At 42.1% G+C, this 22065-nt stretch overlaps 1 protein-coding gene and 1 pseudogene across 1 annotated transcript; both read right to left on the bottom strand.

Moving 5' to 3' along the window:
- Window positions 1–237: 237 nt before the first annotated feature.
- Window positions 238–4605, bottom strand: LOC137345882 (probable G-protein coupled receptor 139). Its single transcript, XM_068009126.1, has 3 exons — window positions 4534–4605; window positions 2507–2510; window positions 238–1151 (listed from the first exon to the last, which is right to left on the bottom strand). Exons 1-3 carry the CDS (start codon window positions 4603–4605, stop codon window positions 238–240), a joined length of 990 nt encoding a protein of 329 aa, XP_067865227.1.
- A 6372-nt stretch (window positions 4606–10977) lies between these two features.
- Window positions 10978–21041, bottom strand: LOC137345881 (allatostatin-A receptor-like; annotated as a pseudogene).
- Between the last annotated feature and the right edge of the window lie 1024 nt (window positions 21042–22065).

The following is a 22065-nucleotide window of genomic DNA, read 5'->3' as shown; positions in this document are numbered from 1 at the left end:
ACTCATCGATCTGCAATCACTCATACTGCCATTCTGCCCCAAACATGTTTTATCCCCATTGGAATCTGCCTGGTTTCAGTCAAGTGACACATTCCATCACTAAATTGGTTTTCTTACACATTAATATGTAGAGAGAGACTGCCAGGAAGAGGGAGAACAACAGCGATAAAGTGCTATATAATTATCTATGGATTTAGAGAATATATTGTGATCTATGTTGGCTGAGATTAGATGACATTAAGTTTCAATTTTTTGAAGCCACGAACTTAGAGTCAATGGATATTTAATAATATGCTTCAATTCCTCTCTAAATTTAGCCTGAGCTACTGCATAGATAAATGTGTTTGTGCATGAACTCAAACACTGAAGCATATATCCAGTGTGCTCCATAATGGCAAATGGATCATTATAATCTGTGAGCATAAACTGAATGCCTGCAAATTGTGTACATACAGAATGTACAAAAGTTACCATCCATAACAGTATAAAACAGCTAGAAATGGCCAGCAGTAATATGATCGATTTCCTTCGGTTCTCCATCTCTGGATCACTGTGATTCTCATTATTGTTATTTCTCCGGAATCCTCTTCTCAATCTATTGGCCCGCATAATGTACCTGATGGTTACAGCATTGAGTAACACAATCAGCACAAATGGTGCAAAGGGTGTTAATGTAATGTCAAAGAAGAAGTATGCTACCCATATAGGCAAATTAGACAGGCTTGATTTTACATTGCAGAACCACGCAATGTTGTCAATAATTTCCAAGTGTTCGTTTTCAAAGTAAATTGGAATATTTTCTACAAAACTCAGTCCAAACACAGCCACTGTAACTATGGCTGCGGTTCTTTCAGTGCAATATCTTTCTCTCAATCTCTGGCAACAAATGGCAATGAATCGATCAAAAGTGAAAGCAACAGTTAACCAGACAGAGCAATCAATGGCTGCAAAAACCAAGGCGATATTGAGACTGCAAACGGGAGTGTAATCCAAGAACGAAAATGAGAAATACATGTCATTAATCTCATAAAATATTACATCGAATATTATCACGAATAGATCTGCCGCTGCCATGGCCACCAGGTAATGAGTGATACATTTAGAAAGTCCGCATCTCCCACGGGACAGAATCACAATCGCCACTAGATTACCTACAAGAAAAAGAGAATACAAGGGAAACTATTAATTGCATTCAATTCACAGGGGCAGTCAGTTTAAGAATATGTTATACGGAAATTAACTAAATCTTTTGTGCATTTACTCAACTCAGTTTCCTTTTGCTTTGGGTGAAATTTGTCCCAGGCGGTGGCGCCAAACTGACTCTGGAACCGGTTTCATAACGCGACCAGTTTATGTGGACCTTAAAAATAATTAACTGCAACAGAATGGAGAGACATTTCTCAGGTAACCCGGTGCACACATACAATGCGGTGATCATTCTCACTAGTGCACCTTCCATACAATTAATGAGAACACACAAGTAAAGTGAGATGACCAAGGGGCAGTTCTTGACTTTGTGCAATAGTCTAAACGGATGATAGCGTGTCGGCAATCTATTGTACAGTTCTCCCCATTTTCATTTCCATTGACTTCATTGGAAATAAAATTCGAGAGAGATGTAAAACTGGGAAATAGTGTAAAATGGACGGTATTGGATCAGCTCCCCATTATCATTCTCTAACCGGTTTTTTATTTCCATTGAACGGAGCAGAAATAAACATCAGGCGTCCTATCAGCCAAAGTGAAAATTGCCCCAAATGAATCAGTAAATCCACCAATCACATAATTAACAGACCAGTCAATCACTGAATCATCCAAACAATATTCATAACCTTGTCAAATACTAATACAGATGCTTGGGTATGTCTTGCATGTGTTTTAAACGGCTATCTGAATATCCCACAGTTAGGCAGAATTTTATAAACTCGGTAAAATCTTGGCCATTAAGTCTTTTGGACGAAACACTTGACTCGCGCCTAGAGATGGACTGCATCCAATTTATACCAGGGACGATTCATTTTATTCACTGCCCAATTTATCTCGATGCTGAACCATCTTAAATGCTCAGTCCACACTTTGTTAACATTCGCTCTTTTCCTGTAATGTCTTGTACTGGGGGCTGATCCGCCACTCATTCCGGTGCTCAATGTGGGACGATGATTTCTTTAAAATTGTACAGCTCCGGCCTGCCGGCCGACCTTTTCGGTTGCCTTTATTTATAAGGTGCATATTTGTACAGAAACAATAAAGAATATCCGAGAACAGCAATACAAATAGTCAACCTGCACATTATATTAGACTATTGCAAACAGCAAGACTTGACCCAGGTTTTAGAGTTTTCCTGGATAATTGAATTAGCTATTTGAGAAATGTAACAGGAGCGTATCTCCCCTTAAGGAATCCCATTTCATTTCCCTGTTTTGTTAGATAAACCAACTTGAAGTGCAACCTGATCAAAGACAGAAACCATCCTGATATATCAGGCTTCCCACCAGGCAGTCTTCACCTTGCTGGGACACAAGGATGAAAGACAATTTGTTAAGTTATTATTGAGTGCGCTTTCCTGCCAGTCTGATTCCTTGAGTTGGACCAGCTGTTGCAGAATGAGGGTTTTCCCACAAGTGTGGTTTGAGAGCACACTTTCCTATCCCAACTCATTGGATGAAAGAACCATCTCCAACAACATTCCTAAATGCTAAAATTGCACGAAAAATATATTATTTTACAAAAGCTACAATTACAAACAAACTCGAAAATTTACATTGAAGGGAAATGTGGCAACGGAAAATCATTCTGTTCACGACTTTGGAAAATAAATCCCGAAAATGTACTAGATGTGTACTGCATTAGATAGTATATCAAAGTCTGTATTGGGAACAGAGATATTGTAAGAATCTTGGACATTTTATTCGGCATGAACGACATTATATAAATGTAAACTATTTTCATTGTTATAACATAATTGAACACAGAATAATTAAATTATAATACCCAATAACGATTCGAACAACCAAATTGCAGGACGACCATTGACTCCTATGTAACAGAGGTTTATTTAATGCAGCATATTCATGAAAACTGAATGGCACCAGTTTAATATTCTGTAAACTGTTGTTTACATATAAATCAGACCCACTGAGCTAACTGTATTAAAGCCATTTTTTTCCTAATCCACTGACAATAGTTAAAACTGTACATCTGGACAGATGACAATACTAGACTGACAGCAAGCACACTCTCATTCTGTAAAACAAGGAATAACTGATTATGGTAACTTACAAGGAACACCAACCAGGGCAAGAAGCGGATAGTAAATTTCTTCTATCTGTGGAATTATAAATAGTCCCATTTTCTTAAAAACGAAGCAACCTCTTGGTGTGATTGACACACTAATGAGATGTATTGAACTGAGCCCGATTTATACTTTTGAGAAATGTCAAGTGAGGCAATTAGGTCAGGCAATAACTGGCATTAGTTACAGCCACTTGAACAAATAGGTTAAGCAGCAGTTTGTACTCCAATGCTCAGCGGGAATAGAAAATTGTTATTTACATTTCGCAGTGGTAATGAGGAACACCAAGGAGAGAATATTAATTTAATTAGTTTTGAAATTTTCAACCTTTTTAAAGTTGTAGTTACTGAATCATTGATCATGCCAATTCAAACAAATATATTCATTAATATGCTTTCAGACTGGAAAATACACATATGTTGTATTTGACATTATAAACGTTTGTTTGTGAAGAAGATTAGCACTGTTAATTTTTGCAGATGTATAGGAACTGAATATTCACTGAGCAAGTGGTACACACTTGGCTTATGTCATCCCAGATGACAGAATTGGGATGCAAATTTATGATTGTGCCCAATTGGAGCAGGACCTCCATCTGTCTTAAATAGCTTGCGGGAAGCTCAAGGAGATACGAGGGAGGGAGGCAGTTCTCACGATGGCAATCACATTTTGCACCAGAGCCCCCTATCACTCAGGCACCTGAACACTGAGTGAGCCTGGTAAACAGATCTGCTCAGCAGTGCAATTTAGATCCAGTTGGAGAAACAAACCTGTGTGCTGGACCTCCAGTGGGACTATTAACACCAACGCTATTACTATCGACTTATTAAAACTCCTTAAATAAACAGGTCCAGCATTCAAGATGCGACTATTGTGAGGATGGCTACAATTGGTGGTATTCAAAAGAGATAGCAGCAACGTCCATTAGATACTAAATAACATGACCTGAGAGACAATTTCCTCAAATTCAATCTAGGGGATTTGCCAATAAAATCAGGATATACTTTTTCACACAAAAGATAGCGGAACTCTCAGTCAAAAGGCTGTGGATGCTGGGCCTCAACTGACATTTTTAAAGACTAAGACCAATGGATTCTTGCTTAATATGGGTATCAAGAGAAATGGAGTAAAGTTCGTGAATGATATTATAATATAGTAGAGGTGATGTGCTGATCAACCATTATCCAACTGAATGGCAGAACAGAGTAAAGGAGATGAATGACCGACTTTTGTCCCAATACCTTAATCCAATATAGATTCTGAATTATCCTTTTCTCATTTCTGTTGATTTCTAGTTTGTTTAAGCACTCCATTATTTTCTGACGGTAGATGCTATCAAATGCCTCTCATTGATTATAAAGCATACATTCACAGTTTGTTTTTGCACTTCCAGGTGTCTTCCAATAACTACTTTCAAGTTAAAGATGTTCCTTTCTTTGATTTGAATCCTGACTGATTATCATCTATCTCTGCTTCTATAGACTGATCATTTCTTCCCAAAATGATTATTGGTATCATTTTCATCACAGGGCTCAAGAAGCTTATTGTCCTGCTCTCTGAACGCTCTCGGGCTTTTGGTTTCTTTGGCAGCTTAATGAACACCGGCTGCATCAGATCTTCATGTAAGAATCCTGTTCTGTAAATGTTGTTGCAGTCTCAATCAGTATCTCAATGTGAACATCATTCGGGGCTTTCAGGCATTCTGTTGGTATCTCATCGATTCCAGGTTCTTTCTTTGCTCTCAGCTTGTTGATTGCTGGACTGACTTCTGCTTCTATTATCTCCAGTAATTCTCTTCCTTCTGATCATTCCAATTCACATCTGTCTTCATCATCATACAGCTCTCTGAAGTACTTCACCCATCGTTCCTCTGCACTTTCTTTTTCGAAGAGAGGTTCACCTTCCTTGCTCCTCATACAGCCATTATTTGTAGTTATTCTTTACTTCTTATCTGTCCCCGCTTTAACTTTCTCATGCAATGCCCTCATGTTATGCCTTTTCTCCAGTTCTTCTATTTCCACGCAGTAGTCTTCATACCACCTTTCCTTGGCTGCTCTACAATCTTTCCTGATCTGCTTTTTAATTTCACCATATTCATAATTATTCTTCTTATTCTGTCTCTATTTCTCAATCATATCTAGTATTTCATTAAGCATACACTCCTGGTTTCCTCCTCTCTTTTTTTTCGGGACCATCTCAGTTTTTGTATGTTTTATGCTCTGTTTCAGCCTTTCCCAATGCCTTTCTGTTGTTTTCTCCTCACTGAGATATTGATCTGTCACTTCCTGAAGTATAGCTTCATACCTGTTAGTAACCTCCACTGTGTACTTCTTCACCAGATCTTCTACTCAGTCTGTCCAGGTTAACTTGGTCTTTCATGGGATTTCTTTTCACGAGTTTCAGCTTGAACTTCACCTTCACTATAAGCAGGCAGTGATCTGAATTGTTGTCTGCCGCTGTGTAAGTGAACGCATTTTTGACGCTGTTCTTGTACCTTTCATTGATCATCAGAAAATCTATTAGATTTTTGTGAACATCTCCTGGAATCTTCCAAGTGTACAGCCTTCTTGGATGTTGTTTGAACAATGCATTCAAGATGAACACGCTGTTTTCCTCAGGGACTGTATCAGGGTATCAGGTGTTCAGCTTCGCTGTTCTTCGTTCCTAGTCAAAACGCTCCTATCACTTTTCCATGCCTCTCTCCGCCAACTTATGTGTTCAAATCACCAGTGACTAGCAAGATGTCTCGACTCTTCACATGCTTCAATAAGTTTTGCAACTCCTCATAGAATACTTCCACTTCTTCATCACTGTGATCCTGGTGGGTCCATACAGTTGTAAACATGCAATATTCATTGCTTTCCCTTTAAATTCTGCCATAATCACTGTCTCTGATATTGACCAATATCCCGGCATAGTTCTTGCTACCTTCTTTGTCATCATTATTCTGATTCTATTCCATGTTCACTGCCACCTGAGAAGATCATAACCTGATTTCCTTTGCCAATCCTACAATGTTGATGTTGAGTCTTAACATCTTTCATACAGTTGTCTATTTTACCACTCTGATAAAGTGTCTTCCCATTCCAAGTTCCAATTTTCAAGAGTTCTTGTCTGGGTTTGTGAGTAGAATCATTAGATGGTAGTCTTTCTTCGGGGTTTGGGTTGCCTTCATCATTCACCCAGCTATTCCTAGTTCCTAGCAAATCCTTTTCTTCCCCACTCCTATTTACAGTAGACATCTCCTCAGGGGCCCCAGATCTGCTTACATCACTACTGCAATAGTAGATTCTATGACTAACTAAGGGGTAATAGTTGTTGAGTATTTGACTCTTGCAAGGCGACTGGCCATTTGTCCTTAAGTGTCATGACTCTGCCCTAGATATGTCGGACATTATTCATGAGTAACTGCCTCTTGATAACACTGCTGATAACACCTTCCACAACTTGATAATACTTGAGAGTAAACTGATGGTGTGGTAATTAGGCAGTTTGTTTTAAATGGACAGAACACCGCTGGGTAATTTTCTACTTTGTCAGGTAGATGCCAGTGTTGCAGCCATACTGGACTAGCTTGGCTGGGGTGCAGGTAGTTCTGAAGAACAAATCTTCAGTACTACAGCTGGGATATTGTTGGGCCCATAGCCTTTGCTATGTCCAGTAAACTCAGCCATTTCTTGATATCATGTGGAGTGAATCAAATTGGTGGAAGACTGGCATCTGTGATGCTGGGAACCTCAGTAAGAGATCGGTGCAAATACATCAGCCTTGTTTTTTGAACTCACGTGCTGGGCTCCGCCATAATTGAGGATAGGGGTGCTCATGGAGTGTCATCCTCCTGCTGTTAGTTGTTTAATTGTCTACTGCCATTTTTGATTGGATCTGGCAAAACTGCAGAGCTTTGATCTGATACATTGCTGCTCCTTCCGCTGTTTAGTATACATGCATGTAGCTCCTGTGTTGTAGCTTCACCAGGTTGGTACCTCATTTTTAGTTTGCTGTGTGCTGCTCCTACCATTCTCTCCTACACTCATCATTGAACCAGGGTTGGTCCCTTGCCTTGATAGTAATGGTATAATGAGGCAATGCTGGTCCACAAAGTTTCAAATGGTGGGGAAATCCAATTCTGCTGCTGATGGCCAATGGATGCCCAGTTTTGAGCAGCTAGATCTGTTCTGAGTCCATCACTTTTAGCACAGTGGTAGTGTAACAGAATACAATAGATCTTGTCCTCAATGTGACGATGAAACTTTATTTCCATAAGGACAGTGCGGTGGTCCACTCCAACCAACATTGTCATGGACAGATGAAAATACAACAGTAGGTTGTTGTGGACGAGGTCAGCTAGGTACTTTGCCTGTGCTGGTTCTCTCATTACCTGCTGCAGGTCTAGTCTGGCAGCTATGACCTTCAGGACTCGAGGAACTCAGTCACTCGTGGAGCCGTGCCACTTTTGCTGCTGGACATTGAAGTCCCTCACCTAGAGTACATTCTGTGCCCTTGCTACCCTCAGTGCTTCTTCCATGTGGTGTTCAGCATGACGGAAAATTGATTCCTCTGCTAAATGAGCATGGTAGTTGGTAATCAGCAGAAGCTTCATTGCCCATGTTTGATCTAATGCCATGGGAATTAGATGCAGAGTCAACATTGAGGACTCGCAGGGCCACGACCTCCCAACTGTATAACTTTGCTGCCAGGTCTGGTTGTTCTGTCCTGCTGGTGAGTCAAGACCAAGCTGGGGATGCTGATGGAGAAGCCTGGGATGTTGTCTGAAAGGTATGATTCTGTGAGTATGACAATGACAGGCCTTTGCTTAACTAGCCTGTGAGACAGGCATTGAACACAAAAGCATATAAGTTATGCTGAACCTTTATAAAACTCTGGTTAGGCCCCTGTTGCATCAAGTTCTTGTCACCACACTATAAGAAGAATGTGAGGGACCATGAGAGGGCGCAGAGGAGATTTAACAGAATGGTTCCAGGGATGGAATATTTTAGTTACAAGGTTATGTTGAAAAAGCTAATTTTGGTCTCCTTAGAACAAAGGAAATTGAGTGGAGATTTAATGGAAGTGTACAAGATTATGACAGGTTTAGTTAAGCTGGACGAGGAAAAGCTGTTCCCATTAACAAATGGTACAATGTCTAAGGGACACAGATTGAAGGTTTTGGGCAAGCGATGCAGGAAGAATATGAAGAAGCATTTTTTTTTCCACTGCAGTTGGTAATGACTTGGAACTCGCTGCCCACAAGGGAGGTGGAAGAGGAGATGGTCAATGACTTAAGAGGACGTTGGATGGCCACCTGAGAGAAATAGACTTTCAAGGCTATGGGAATCGGGCCAGGGAGTGAGACTGGCAGCATAGCTCTGTGGAGAGACTGCATGGACCCAATGGGCCAAATGGCCTCCCTCTGTGCCACAAATGACTCTATGAACAGTTATCTCAATTTTCACACAAGTCACCAGATATTACTGAGGAGGACTCTGCAGGGTCCAGTGGGCTGGGTGTGCCTTTGCTGTATCCGGTGCTTCGGTCGATATTCGGTGGTCCATCTGGTTTTATTCTCAGTACACTTCTTCGTTTCAGTTTGCTACAATTGAATGTCTTGCTAGGGCTTTTCAGAGGGCAGTTGGGGTCAGGTGTCACATGGAGGCCAGAGTGGGAAAGGATGGCCGCTCTCCTTCCCTTCCGGAAATTAATAAAGCAGATGGGTTTTTATGACAATCTGGTAGTTTCATGACCAACGTTACTGATGTTAGCATTGTATCCAGATTTGATTTAATTAATTCAATTTAAATTTGAGCAAATGTCTCTGGGTCATTATTCTAAGTCTCTGGATTACTGGACCAGTAACATATCGTTACCCAACTACAAGGATCAGTGCTTAAACCACAACTATTGACAGATTATATCAATGATTTAGATGAGGGGATCGAGTGTAATGCATCCAAGTTTGCTTACGATGCAAAGTTAGGTGGGAATGTAAGCTGTGAGAAGGATGCAAAGAGTTTGCAAAGGCTAAAGACAGGTTTAGGCATGAGCAGGAATGTGGCAGCTGGAACATAATGTGGCGCAATGCAAAATTCCCCACTTTGATAGAAACTTAGAAAAACATAATATATTTTAAATGGGGAAGGACTGGGGAATATTGTTTTCAGCATAACTTGGTAATACACGAACCCAGAAGTTTAACATGAAGGCACAGCAAACAATTAGGAAAGCAAAGGGTATGTTAGCATTTAATGCAAAGGGATTGGCGCATAATGGTGTAAAGTCTTATGACATATGTATAGGAATTGGTGAGACCATACCTGGAGTATGGTGCACAGTTTTACTCTCCTTACCTAAGGAAGGACATACTTGATTTAAAGGGAGTGAAACGAATGTTCACTAGACTGATTCCTGTGGGATGGGATTGTCCGATGATGAAAGAATGAATTGAACAGGTGAATAAAGAAAGATCACACATGACTGATTTACAGCCTTCGTCCAGCAAACGAGATTATTCGGGTATCACAATGTTATATTTAGAGAATAGTTGATGCAGGCTGCCTTTTCCTTGGGAAAGAATAGACGTGCAGCAATCTAATTGGATTGTTGAAAATTTTAAACGTGTTGAGAAACTTTATTTGACCAAAATATTCCATGTGCTGTACATTTAAAAATTCACATTACACATTATAAATTTGCAACTTGGGAACAATGTGGACCAGGTATAACATTATCACTAAAACCATCAAACACCACCCCGCCCCCCCTCCAAAAAAAGTCCATGGAAAAGAATAGTCAGTGGTTTCAACAGATGTGTTACTGAAGGGTATATGAGTTGAAGAATATGTTCGGGAACTCCTTGTTGACTTTAGAACAGTTAAACAATGCACATTTGATTGTAGAATTGATTTATTTCTCTTTTGAAAAATAGATATATGTTTGCTCTGATCTGATATCTGTTGCCTCCCAGTTAAACAATATCATGATTTTACAATTTCCATTGTTGATTTCAAATCTCTGCATGGTCTCAACCCTCTGTATGTCTGTAATCTTCTTCAGCTCTGCAGTTATAGAGTTATAGAGACATAATGGCACAGAAGGAGACCATTCGGTCCATCGAATCCTTTGAGATATCTGTATTCCTCCAATTCTGGCCTCTTGAACATCCCCAATTTTAATGACTGCACCATTGAAGATTGTGCCTTCAGCTGCCAATGCCATGAACTTTGGAGGAATTCTCTCTTTAATTATGTCCTCCTCTCTAGCTCCCTTTCCTCCTTTAAGAATTACTTAAAACCTGCATCTTTGACCAAGCTCTTCATCATCTGCCCTAATATCTCCTTAAAGCTTGGAGCCATTTGCTTTAATAATGCTCCTGCGAATTGCATTGTAAAGTTGTAATAAGTTAAAGTGGCTAAATAAATGTAGGCTATTGCTGTGCTGTCTTAGACTATCGGCAAAAATTAATAATACTCCAAACATCTTCGATCTCAATCAGTATGACACCAATGGCTCGAGTGGTGGCACGGGCTGAATGACCTGGCTCTGACTGCTATATTCTATGTGAGACTATGCAATTTTATGTTGTATCCGGACCAGATGGCAGCCTCCATTGGTATGTTTATATCAATTGAACAACTTCAGTTTGCATCGGATGTGTGCATTTGCATTCTAGTTCTATGAAGTTATTAAACTTACTTGATTAGTTTAGTGAAGTAAGCTAGTGGACACTCCATCAGATTTTTCAATTCCTCTCTGAATTTGCTCTGGGAAACTGCATAAATTAATTTGTTTGCACAAGAACTTAAACACCTAAGCATATACCCGGATTGTTTTGCAATGGTGAACGATTCGTTGTAATTAACTTCTAAAAGTTGAACATCTGTAAACTGAACACATATGAAACATATGAAAAATAGCATCCATGACAATATAAAACTGCCAGATTTTAAGAGCAATAAAATGATGGACTTCCTTCGGTTCTCCATCTCTGGGTCAGTGTGATTCTCAACATTCTTGTTTCCTCTGAGTCTGCTTCTCACTCTGTTGGACACCACAATATACCTGATGGTCAGGGCATTGAGCAGCACGACCAACACAAATGGTGCAAACGGAGTTAAAATTGTTTCCAACCAGAAGTATGTGATCCATATGGGTAAGGTGTAGAAGCTTGATTTTACATAGCAGGACCATGGTACATTATTAATTATTTCAAAGAACAAAGAAAAGAACAAAGAAAATTACAGCACAGGAACGGGCTCTTTGGCCCTTCAAGCCTGCGCCGATCCAGATCCTCTATCTAAACATGTCGCCTATTTTCTTAGGGTCTGTATCTCTTTGCTTCCTGCCCATTCATGTATCTGTCTAGATACATCTTAAAAGACGCTATCGTGCCCGTGTCAACCACCTCCGCTGGCAACGCGTTCCAGGCACCCACCACCCTCTGCGTAAAGAACTTTCCACGCATATCCCCCCTAAACTTTTCCCCTCTCACTTTGAACTCATGACCCCTAGTAATTGAATCCCCCACTCTGGGAAAAAGCTTCTTGCTATCCACCCTGTCTATACCTCTCATGATTTTGTACACCTCAATCAGGTCCCCCCTCAACCTCCGTCTTTCTAATGAAAATAATTCTAATCTGCTCAACCTCTCTTCATAGCTAGTGCCCTCCATACCAGGCAACATCCTGGTGAACCTCCTCTGCACCCTCTCCAAAGCATCTGCATCCATTTCCCTCGGTTCATATATAAAGTAGACTGGAACATTTTCTAAAATACATAAGAAACACACCACTGCTATAACCGTGGCTGCAGTTTTCTCGGTGCAATATTTTGTTCGCAACGTTTGGTAACAAATAACGACAAATCTATCAAAGGTGAATGCTAAAGTTAGCCAGACAGAGAGCAATCAATCGAAACAAAAAGTAGGGTGAGATTTAGACTCCAAAGAGGAGTATAATTCAGGAATGAATATGGGAAATAAGCATCTTTAATCTCAAACAAAATTACTTCAAATATCAGGACCATGAGATCAGCCACTACCATCGCCACCAAGTAAAGAGTGATGCATTTAGAGAGACCACAGTTTCCACGAGAGAGAATGACAGTTGTCAGAAAATTAGCTGCAAACAGACAAAATTAAATTACGAACTCTCCTTCCTCTGAAAGATGATCAGTCGCCAGTTCTTGCATAATATTTCATCTTTTTTTTAAACTGTCTCTCTCTCTCTCCCTCTTTCTGTTAGTCTAGCACATAAGTTTAATAATCCTGGAAAGATGCATGTCTTTATGGATAGACTTCGGTAACATATTCTGAGTTACTTCAAAAGAACAACATTTGCTACAGTGAAACACGTGATTGCATTTTTAGATTTCGACCAGACCAAAAATTGTTTTTTTCTGCCTGATAGTTGCAAGGAGAATTTCATTCCCATTCACTTCCAATTTCCCATTTGAGTACAGGAACAGTGAAGTCTTGCTTCAGTTGTATAGACCCTTGGTTAGACCGCACTTGGAGTACTGTGTGCAGTTTTGGTACCCTTACTTAGGAAGGATATTATTGCCCTAGAGGGAGTGTAGTGAATGTTCACCAGACTTGTTCCTGGGATGGCAGGACTGTCCTATGAAGAGAGATTGGGGAAACCGGGACTGTATTCTCCAGAATTTCGAAGAATGAGAGGAGATCTCATTGAAACCTACAAAATACTTAAAGGGACAGACAGGGTAGATGAAGCTAAGATGTTTCCCATGATTGGAGAGTCTACAACCAGGGGAAATAATTTCAAAATAAGGGGGAAGCCACTTAGGACAGAGATGAGGAGAAATTTCTTTACTCAGATGGTTGTAAATCTTTGGAATTCTCTACCCCAGAGGGCTGTGGAAGCTCAGTCATGGAGTATGTTTAAAGCAGACATTGACAGATTTCTAAATACAAATGACATAAGGGGATATGAGGATAGTGTGGGAAAAAGGCATTGAAGTGGATGATCAGCCATGATCATATTGAATGACGGGGCAAGCTCAATGGGCTGAATGGTTGACTCCTGCTCCGATGCTCCTATGTTTCTCTGTTCAACGGGAAGGAATGTCCAGTCAGGTGAAGACGGGCAGCCGATTGGCTTATTCCTGCCCATCCATACCCATCTTGGCATCGATTTTCACTCACCTTTCTAATTTAGATGGCACAAATGCGAGTTCGCCAATCTGTCTTCCAACTCCAGCAGTCATACAGTAAGCCCTGATTTCCAAGTTATTCACTCTCTTTTCCATTTGTAGTTCTTCCTCTGCCATTCTCCAACCATCTAACCAATCTAATATCTCTGGCACTATGAAGATTCAGCTTTCCATGCTGACAAAATGGTTGACTGCCAAATTATGAGTCCAGCTAATCATAGGAACATAGGAACTTAGGAACAGGAGTAGGCAATTCATCCCATGGAGCCTGCTCCGCCATTCAATTAGACCATGACTAGTCATCTACCTCAACGTCACTTTCCCGTACTGTCTCCATATGCCTTGATGTCATTAGTATTCAGATATCTATCAAATTCGGTCTCGAACATTCTCAATGATTGAGATTCCACAGCCCCCTGGGATAGAGAAGTCCTAAGCTTCACCACTCTCTAAATGAAGAAATTTCTCCTTGCCTCTGTCTTAAATGGCCTATCTTTTATTCTTAGACTATGTCCCCTGCTTCTAGATATCCCCAGCCAGGGGAAAGATCCTATCAACATCCACCCTGTCACGCCCTGTAAGAACTTTGTATGTTTCAATGACATTTCCTCTCATTATTTGAAACTCCAGAGAATACACGCCCAGTTTCCTCAATCTCTCCTCATAAGTCAATCTGCCATCTCAGGGATTAGTCTGGTGAACATCCGTTGTACTGCCCCCTCTATGACAGGTATGTCCTTTCCTGGATAAGGATACGGAAATAGTACAGAATACCCCAGGTGCAGTTTCAGCAAGGCATACACAATTGCAGCAAGACACTTTTACTCCTGTATTCAAATCCCCTTGCAATGAAGGCTAACATATGATTTCTCTTCCTAACTGCTTGCTGCACCTGTCTGCTAGCTTTCATGAACAAGGACACCAAGGTCCCTTTGGATATCAACACTTCCCCATCTCTCACTATTTAAGACATATTCTGTCTTTCTGTTCTTTCTACCAAAGTGGATAACTTCACACTTATTCACATAATATTCCATTTGCAATGTTCTTACCCATTCACTTAGCCTGTGCAAGTGGCTTTGAAACCTCCAGCAAATTTAGGAATATTACATTTGGTCCACACATTCAAATCATTGACATAGATTGTGAATAGATGTGATCCGAAGCACTGATCCTTGAGGACCCCCCCACACCCACACCCACCCCACCACCCCCCCCCCCCCCCACTCGTAACAGCCTGCCATCCTGAGAATGACCCGTTTATTCTGACTCTCTGTTTTCTGTCTGTTAATCAATTCTCAATCCATGCCAGTATATTACCATCAATCCCATGTGCTCTAATTCTATTTACTAACCAGCTGTGTGGGACCTTATCAAAAGCCTTTTCACAAACCAAATACACCACATCCACTGGTTCCCCTTCATCTACGCTACAAGAAACATCCTCAAAAAATTCCAACAGGTTTCTCAAACATGATTTACCTTTCATCAATCCATGTTGACTGTGCCCAGTCATATCATTTTCTAAGTGTCTAGGTATCACATCCTTTACAATAGTTGTTAACATTTACCCTGCTACTGACGTCAAATTGCCAGTCTGTCTTTCCCCGTTTTCTCTCTCCTTCTTTTCTTAAATAGTGAGGATACATTTGCTACTTTTCAGTCCACAGGAACCTTTCCAGAACCTATAGAATTTTGAAAGATAGCCACCAATGCATCCACCACCTCTATAGCCACCACCTTCAACACTCTGGGATGTAGCTCATCTGGTCCAGGGGATTTATCAATCTCAATCCAGTTAACTTTTCGAGTACTACCGCGTTATCAATATTAATTTCTTTCAGTTCCTCATTTTCACAGGTCGCTTGGTTCCCAAGTATTTCTGGGAGATTTTTTGTATCTTGCTCCGTGAAGACAGACGCAAAATAATTGTTTAGTTTCCCTATTCTCCAATATAAATTCTTGTGTTTCCACCTGTAATGGTCCCACCTTTTTCTTTGCTAATTGTTTCCTTTTTACATACCGAAGGACACTTTTACAATCTGCCTTTATGTTTCTCACTAGCTTGCATTCATATTTTATTTTCCCTTTCTTTATCAGTTTCTTGGTCATCATTTGCTGGAATCCAAATTGCTCCCAATAATCATCCTGTTTGCTTTTCTTGGTGGTATGTGCTAAAACTATTAGCTATGACCTCTGACCCCTTCATCCCACAGGTTGCACCTATCCTGGCCTGTGATATTGAACGCTATTACCCACTTAACCATTACCTCTGATCGCACTATCAAGCTAACACTACCACCATAACTTCAGTCCCCACAGTGAACTCTAACGTCCTCCTCCCTGTTACACCAATCAGTTAGCTCTGCTCTTATTCTGGGAGCTTTGCTACCTTCGAAATTTCTCTGTGATGGATAACCCACAGAGTGAATTTTAAAGTATTAGAATATTTTAAGCACTTGAACTGATTATAGCATGTATTCCATCGAATTAACTTTTGTTTACGCAACCTGACAATCTTTTTTTAATCTCAAAGCCGTCTGCATGTTAAAATGTATGTTTAATTGTTATAAAATGTATAATCTTCCCTCGGTATTGCTGAAAGTAGCTGCTGTTTAAACAAACAAAAGTCAGTCAACACCCACCGGGGCAGGAAGCAATGGCACCAATGGACGAATGGGCCAGTATTCTCCACTGAACAACGGCTTGTTAATTTGTTAATATCCTGGTATATCTTTTCTCCATTAAATCTTTATTTGTGGGTGTTTCCACTGATTAGGATTATTATTAGGTATCGAAGTCTTTCATAATTTTAAAGGTCTCTATTCTTTTACCCGTCAGCCTTCACTTCTCGAGAGAAAAGAAACCCAACATTTTCATTATCTCCTGACAGGATTACTCTGCATTTCTTGTATCATACTTGTAATTGTTTGCACCCTATCCAGTGCCTGTATCTCTTTATCATATGGTGATCTGAGTTATATGTAATACTCCAGATCTGATCCATCCAAAGATCGATACATGTTTAGCATAACATTTTTCAAACTTTTAAATTCCATCCCTCTAGAAATAAACCCGTGTGTGATTAGTTATTTTTTATAATCTTGTTAAGCTGCTTCACCAGGTTTAGTGATTTGTATATTTGTAAACCTAGATCCCTTTTCTCTTCTACCCCATTTACATTTTCTCAGTAATATGCAACCTCCTTATTCTTCTTAACCCCACTGCCTTGTGGGCGTCTCGGGAGAGACCAAGGCTAAGGGAGTAAACCCTAACAGAAAATCCGGAGCGGAACCCCGTAGGCGGTCATGTGTCACCTTTGGCATGTTTCCGGCAGTTCCTGCAGCCATACTGGTGCCAAACGTCATGTCCTGCACTCCTTTGGACCCCACCGGAAAGGCCGAGAGGGGGGTTTTGACGACTGGGCAACTCTCAACCTCCATAAATTTGCCCAGGCATGCGCCATGGAGAGGTCACTCCATAGTTGCCTCACAGCGACTGAAACAACACGGAAGGAAGCAGTTACGGGTTATAAGTCCAGATAAATTGGCGTAGAAACTGGGCGCCACGGGTTGCCTTTGTCGGTGGGAGAGGTCATTGCACCTCACTGGACAGCTACCGCCCGCCTCAAACCGGGCAGCCCCCGGTCAATAAGGTTCTGTCCCGCCACAGTCTGCCTGCTTCAATGGGTGCTTGGAGCTCAGGGTCATTGCCCGAAAGGTGGACTGATACACCGCACCAAACAACATGAAAAAAGGAAAGAAGGTACCAGCCCTTCGCTTTGCAAGCTGGAACGTCAGAACTATGTGTCCTGGCCTGTCGGAAGACCTTACACAAATCAACGATTCTCGGAAGACCGCCATCATTAACAACGAGCTCAGTAGACTCAATGTGGACATTGCAGCACTTCAGGAGACTCGCCTCCCCGCGAGTGGCTCTCTAGCAGAGCAAGACTACACCTTCTTCTGGCAGGGCAGGGATCCTGAAGAACCAAGACAGCATGGAGTGGGCTTCGCCATCAGAAACTCCTTGCTCAGCATGATAGAGCCTCCCTCAAATGGCTCGGAACGCATACTGTCCATCCGACTGCTCACCACCTCTGGTCCAGTACACCTACTCAGCATCTATGCTCCAACACTCTGTTCCGCACCTGAAGCTAAAGACCAGTTCTATGAACAACTCCATAACATCATTAGCAGCATCCCCAACACCGAACACCTATTCCTGCTGGGGGACTTTAATGCCAGGGTTGGGGCCGACCATGACTCATGGCCCTCCTGCCTTGGGCGCTATGGCGTTGGAAGGATGAATGAGAACGGGCAGAGACTGCTTGAGTTGTGTACCTATCATAACCTCTGCATCACCAACTCGTTCTTTCACACTAAACCCTGTCACCAGGTTTCATGGAGGCACCCAAGATCACGTCGTTGGCACCAGCTAGACCTCATTGTCACAAGGCGAGCCGCCTTAAACAGTGTTCAAATCACACGCAGCTTCCACAGTGCGGACTGCGACACCGACCACTCCCTGGTGTGCAGCAAGGTTAGACTCAGACCAAAGAAGTTGCATCATTCCAAGCAGAAGGGCCACCCACGCATCAACACGAGCAGAATTTCTCACCCACAGCTGTTACAAAAATTTCTAAATTCACTTGTAACAGCCCTTCAAAACACTCCCACAGGGGATGCTGAGACCAAGTGGGCCCACATCAGAGACGCCATCTATGAGTCAGCTTTGACCACCTACGGCAAAAGTGCGAAGAGAAATGCAGACTGGTTTCAATCTCATAATGAAGAGCTGGAACCTGTCATAGCCGCTAAGCGCATTGCACTTTTGAACTACAAGAAAGCCCCCAGCGATTTAACATCCGCAGCACTTAAAGCAGCCAGAAGTACTGCACAAAGAACAGCTAGGCGTTGCGCAAACGACTACTGGCAACACCTATGCAGTCATATTCAGCTGGCCTCAGACACCGGAAACATCAGAGGAATGTATGATGGCATGAAGAGAGCTCTTGGGCCAACCATCAAGAAGATCACCCCCCTCAAATCTAAATCGGGGGACATAATCACTGACCAACGCAAACAGATGGACCGCTGGGTTGAGCACTACCTAGAACTGTACTCCAGGGAGAATGCTGTCACTGAGACTGCCCTCAATGCAGCCCAGCCTCTACCAGTCATGGATGAGCTGGACATACAGCCAACCAAATCGGAACTCAGTGATGCCATTGATTCCCTAGCCAGCGGAAAAGCCCCTGGGAAGGACAGCATTACCCCTGAAATAATCAAGAGTGCCAAGCCTGCTATACTCTCAGCACTACATGAAATGCTATGCCTGTGCTGGGACGAGGGAGCAGTACCCCAGGACATGCGCGATGCCAACATCATCACCCTCTATAAAAACAAAGGTGACCGCGGTGACTGCAACAACTACCGTGGAATCTCCCTGCTCAGCATAGTGGGGAAAGTCTTTGCTCGAGTCGCTCTGAACAGGCTCCAGAAGCTGGCCGAGCGCGTCTACCCTGAGGCACAGTGTGGCTTTCGTGCAGAGAGATCGACTATTGACATGCTGTTCTCCCTTCGTCAGATACAGGAGAAATGCCGTGAACAACAGATGCCCCTCTACATTGCTTTCATTGATCTCACCAAAGCCTTTGACCTCGTCAGCAGACGTGGTCTCTTCAGACTACTAGAAAAGATCGGATGTCCACCAAAGCTACTAAGTATCATCACCTCATTCCATGACAATATGAAAGGCACAATTCAACATGGTGGCTCCTCATCAGAGCCCTTTCCTATCCTGAGTGGTGTGAAACAGGGCTGTGTTCTCGCACCCACACTTTTTGGGATTTTCTTCTCCCTGCTGCTTTCACATGCGTTCAAATCCTCTGAAGAAGGAATTTTCCTCCACACAAGATCAGGGGGCAGGTTGTTCAACCTTGCCCGTCTAAGAGCGAAGTCCAAAGTACGGAAAGTCCTCATCAGAGAACTCCTCTTTGCTGACGATGCTGCTTTAACATCTCACACTGAAGAATGCCTGCAGAGTCTCATCGACAGGTTTGCGTCTGCCTGCAATGAATTTGGCCTAACCATCAGCCTCAAGAAAACGAACATCATGGGGCAGGATGTCAGAAATGCTCCATCCATCAATATTGGCGACGACGCTCTGGAAGTGGTTCAAGAGTTCACCTACCTAGGCTCAACTATCACCAGTAACCTGTCTCTAGATGCAGAAATCAACAAGCGCATGGGTAAGGCTTCCACTGCTATGTTCAGACTGGCCAAGAGAGTGTGGGAAAATGGCGCACTGACACGGAACACAAAAGTCCCAGTGTATCAGGCCTGTGTCCTCAGTACCTTGCTCTACGGCAGCGAGGCCTGGACAACGTATGCCAGCCAAGAGCGACGTCTCAATTCATTCCATCTTCGCTGCCTTCGGAGAATACTTGGCATCAGGTGGCAGGACTATATCTCCAACACAGAAGTCCTTGAAGCGGCCAACATCCCCAGCTTATACACACTACTGAGTCAGCGGCGCTTGAGATGGCTTGGCCATGTGAGCCGCATGGAAGATGGCAGGATCCCCAAAGACACATTGTACAGCGAGCTCGCCACTGGTATCAGACCCACCGGCCGTCCATGTCTCCGTTATAAAGACGTCTGCAAACGCGACATGAAATCGTGTGACATTGATCACAAGTCGTGGGAGTCAGTTGCCAGCATTCGCCAGAGCTGGCGGGCAGCCATAAAGACAGGGCTAAATTGTGGCGAGTCGAAGAGACTTAGTAGTTGGCAGGAAAAAAGACAGAGGCGCAAGGGGAGAGCCAACTGCGCAACAGCCCCAACAAACAAATTTCTCTGCAGCACCTGTGGAAGAGCCTGTCACTCCAGAATTGGCCTTTATAGCCACTCCAGGCGCTGCTTCACTAACCACTGACCACCTCCAGGCGCGTATCCATTGTCTCTCGAGATAAGGAGGCCCAAAAGAATATTCTTCTTGAAAAAAAAATAACCCAGATTTGTCTATATTTTAATTCATTTGACAGTAATTTACCAATTCTTCAAGTTTATTAATATCTTCCTATGATTTGTTGCAGTTTCCCTCAGTATTGGCTAATTCTCCACCGCCCCTGTCCCCACCCCCTCCCCCCACCCTCAATATCCTGCTCCCAACTCTTAACAATTCTGTGTCTACTGTAAATTTAGAAATTGCAGTTTTGTCTCCAAAGTCTAAACTGTTAATATAAATTGTGAGTAACGGAGGCCCCAGCACTGATCCTTCGAGAACACCACTTCCCACCTTCTGTCACTCTGAAGAACTGCTCTTTTACCGGACTGTGTTTTTTGTTCTGTCTTGAAGTTAGCTCGCTATCTGTTCTGCTACTTGTCCACTGACTCCGCATTCTCTGACCTTATCATAGTCTATTATGTGGGCCCTGATCGAAGGCCTTTTGGAAATCCAGATAATTTACATCTACTGTATCATCTTTGTCTAGTCTCTCTGTTACCTCTTCAAAACATTCAATGAAGTTGGTCAAGTAAGACTTTCCCTTTTGTAATCCATACTGAATAATCATTATCATGTTTTTGTTTCTAAATGATCTTCTAATCTTTTAATGGGGATTCCATTATTTTACCTCCCACAATATTAAGCTAACTGGTCTACAGAACTCTGAACGTGCTCTATCTCCTTTCTTTAGTACAGGTATAACATTAGCTGTCCTCCAGACCTCTGGCACTACAGCTTTTTCTAATGAGTTGTTAAAAATATATCATTGTGCCTCTGCTATCTCTTCCCTAGATTCTTCCAAAATGCACAGATGTAAACTGTTCAGAGTAAGTTTGTTGCCCTCTTTGACTTTGAGACGTTTATTTAATATTTCAGCTTTATTTATTTATTTCTAATATTATCATCTAACACCATGTCCATTTGTCCTGGTCCCCTGGTAAGTATATATACAAATTATTTCTTTAATATTTCTGCCATTTATAATTCGTTGTCTGTGATATTATCCTGTCCATCATTAATTAACCCTATTCCCACAATTGACTTTTTTTTATTCATGTACCTGAAGCTTAAGGGATGATGTAAAGCAGATCCACTGGGGTGAGGTTTGAGGAAATGAAATATGATGCAAAACTAGGAAAGATGGTGGGTTTGCTTTGACCAAAGGTTGAAAACATTGGCAGATTCTAAAAGGACACGCCTGCTTGAAAGTCTGGATTTAACACACATTTTGGGTCTTAATTGCTGATGACCGCAATTTAAACTTGCATGAATGTGTTAAGCAGTCACCAACCAGTTTATTGCTCATGGCCTGGTTAGCAGCAATATTTGTGGAGCACTACATACGGGCTCCTCACTCCTACGTCTGTCTGTGTTGGGTGTTCTGGTTGGTACAGGGACGATCATTGCAAAAAGACTCGGGGAGCGAGGGAGCGTTGCATAGGTTTTTCGATACGGGCGCTCTGGCAGACGACCTCCAGAGGAGGAGGGATGTCTTTACCGCTTGAGAATAGGATACAACGTTGACCTCCTCCTATCACTCTCTCTTGCAGAAGCTACTGCTGTTCTGCTTGACATCCTGTGTTCCTCCCGTTTCTCGT

Source organism: Heterodontus francisci, chromosome 29 (assembly GCF_036365525.1).
Source record: "Heterodontus francisci isolate sHetFra1 chromosome 29, sHetFra1.hap1, whole genome shotgun sequence".
Lineage (NCBI taxonomy): Eukaryota > Metazoa > Chordata > Chondrichthyes > Heterodontiformes > Heterodontidae > Heterodontus > Heterodontus francisci.
The sequence above is the reverse complement of the archived record's forward strand: the minus strand, read 5'-3'. Positions and strand labels throughout refer to the sequence as shown.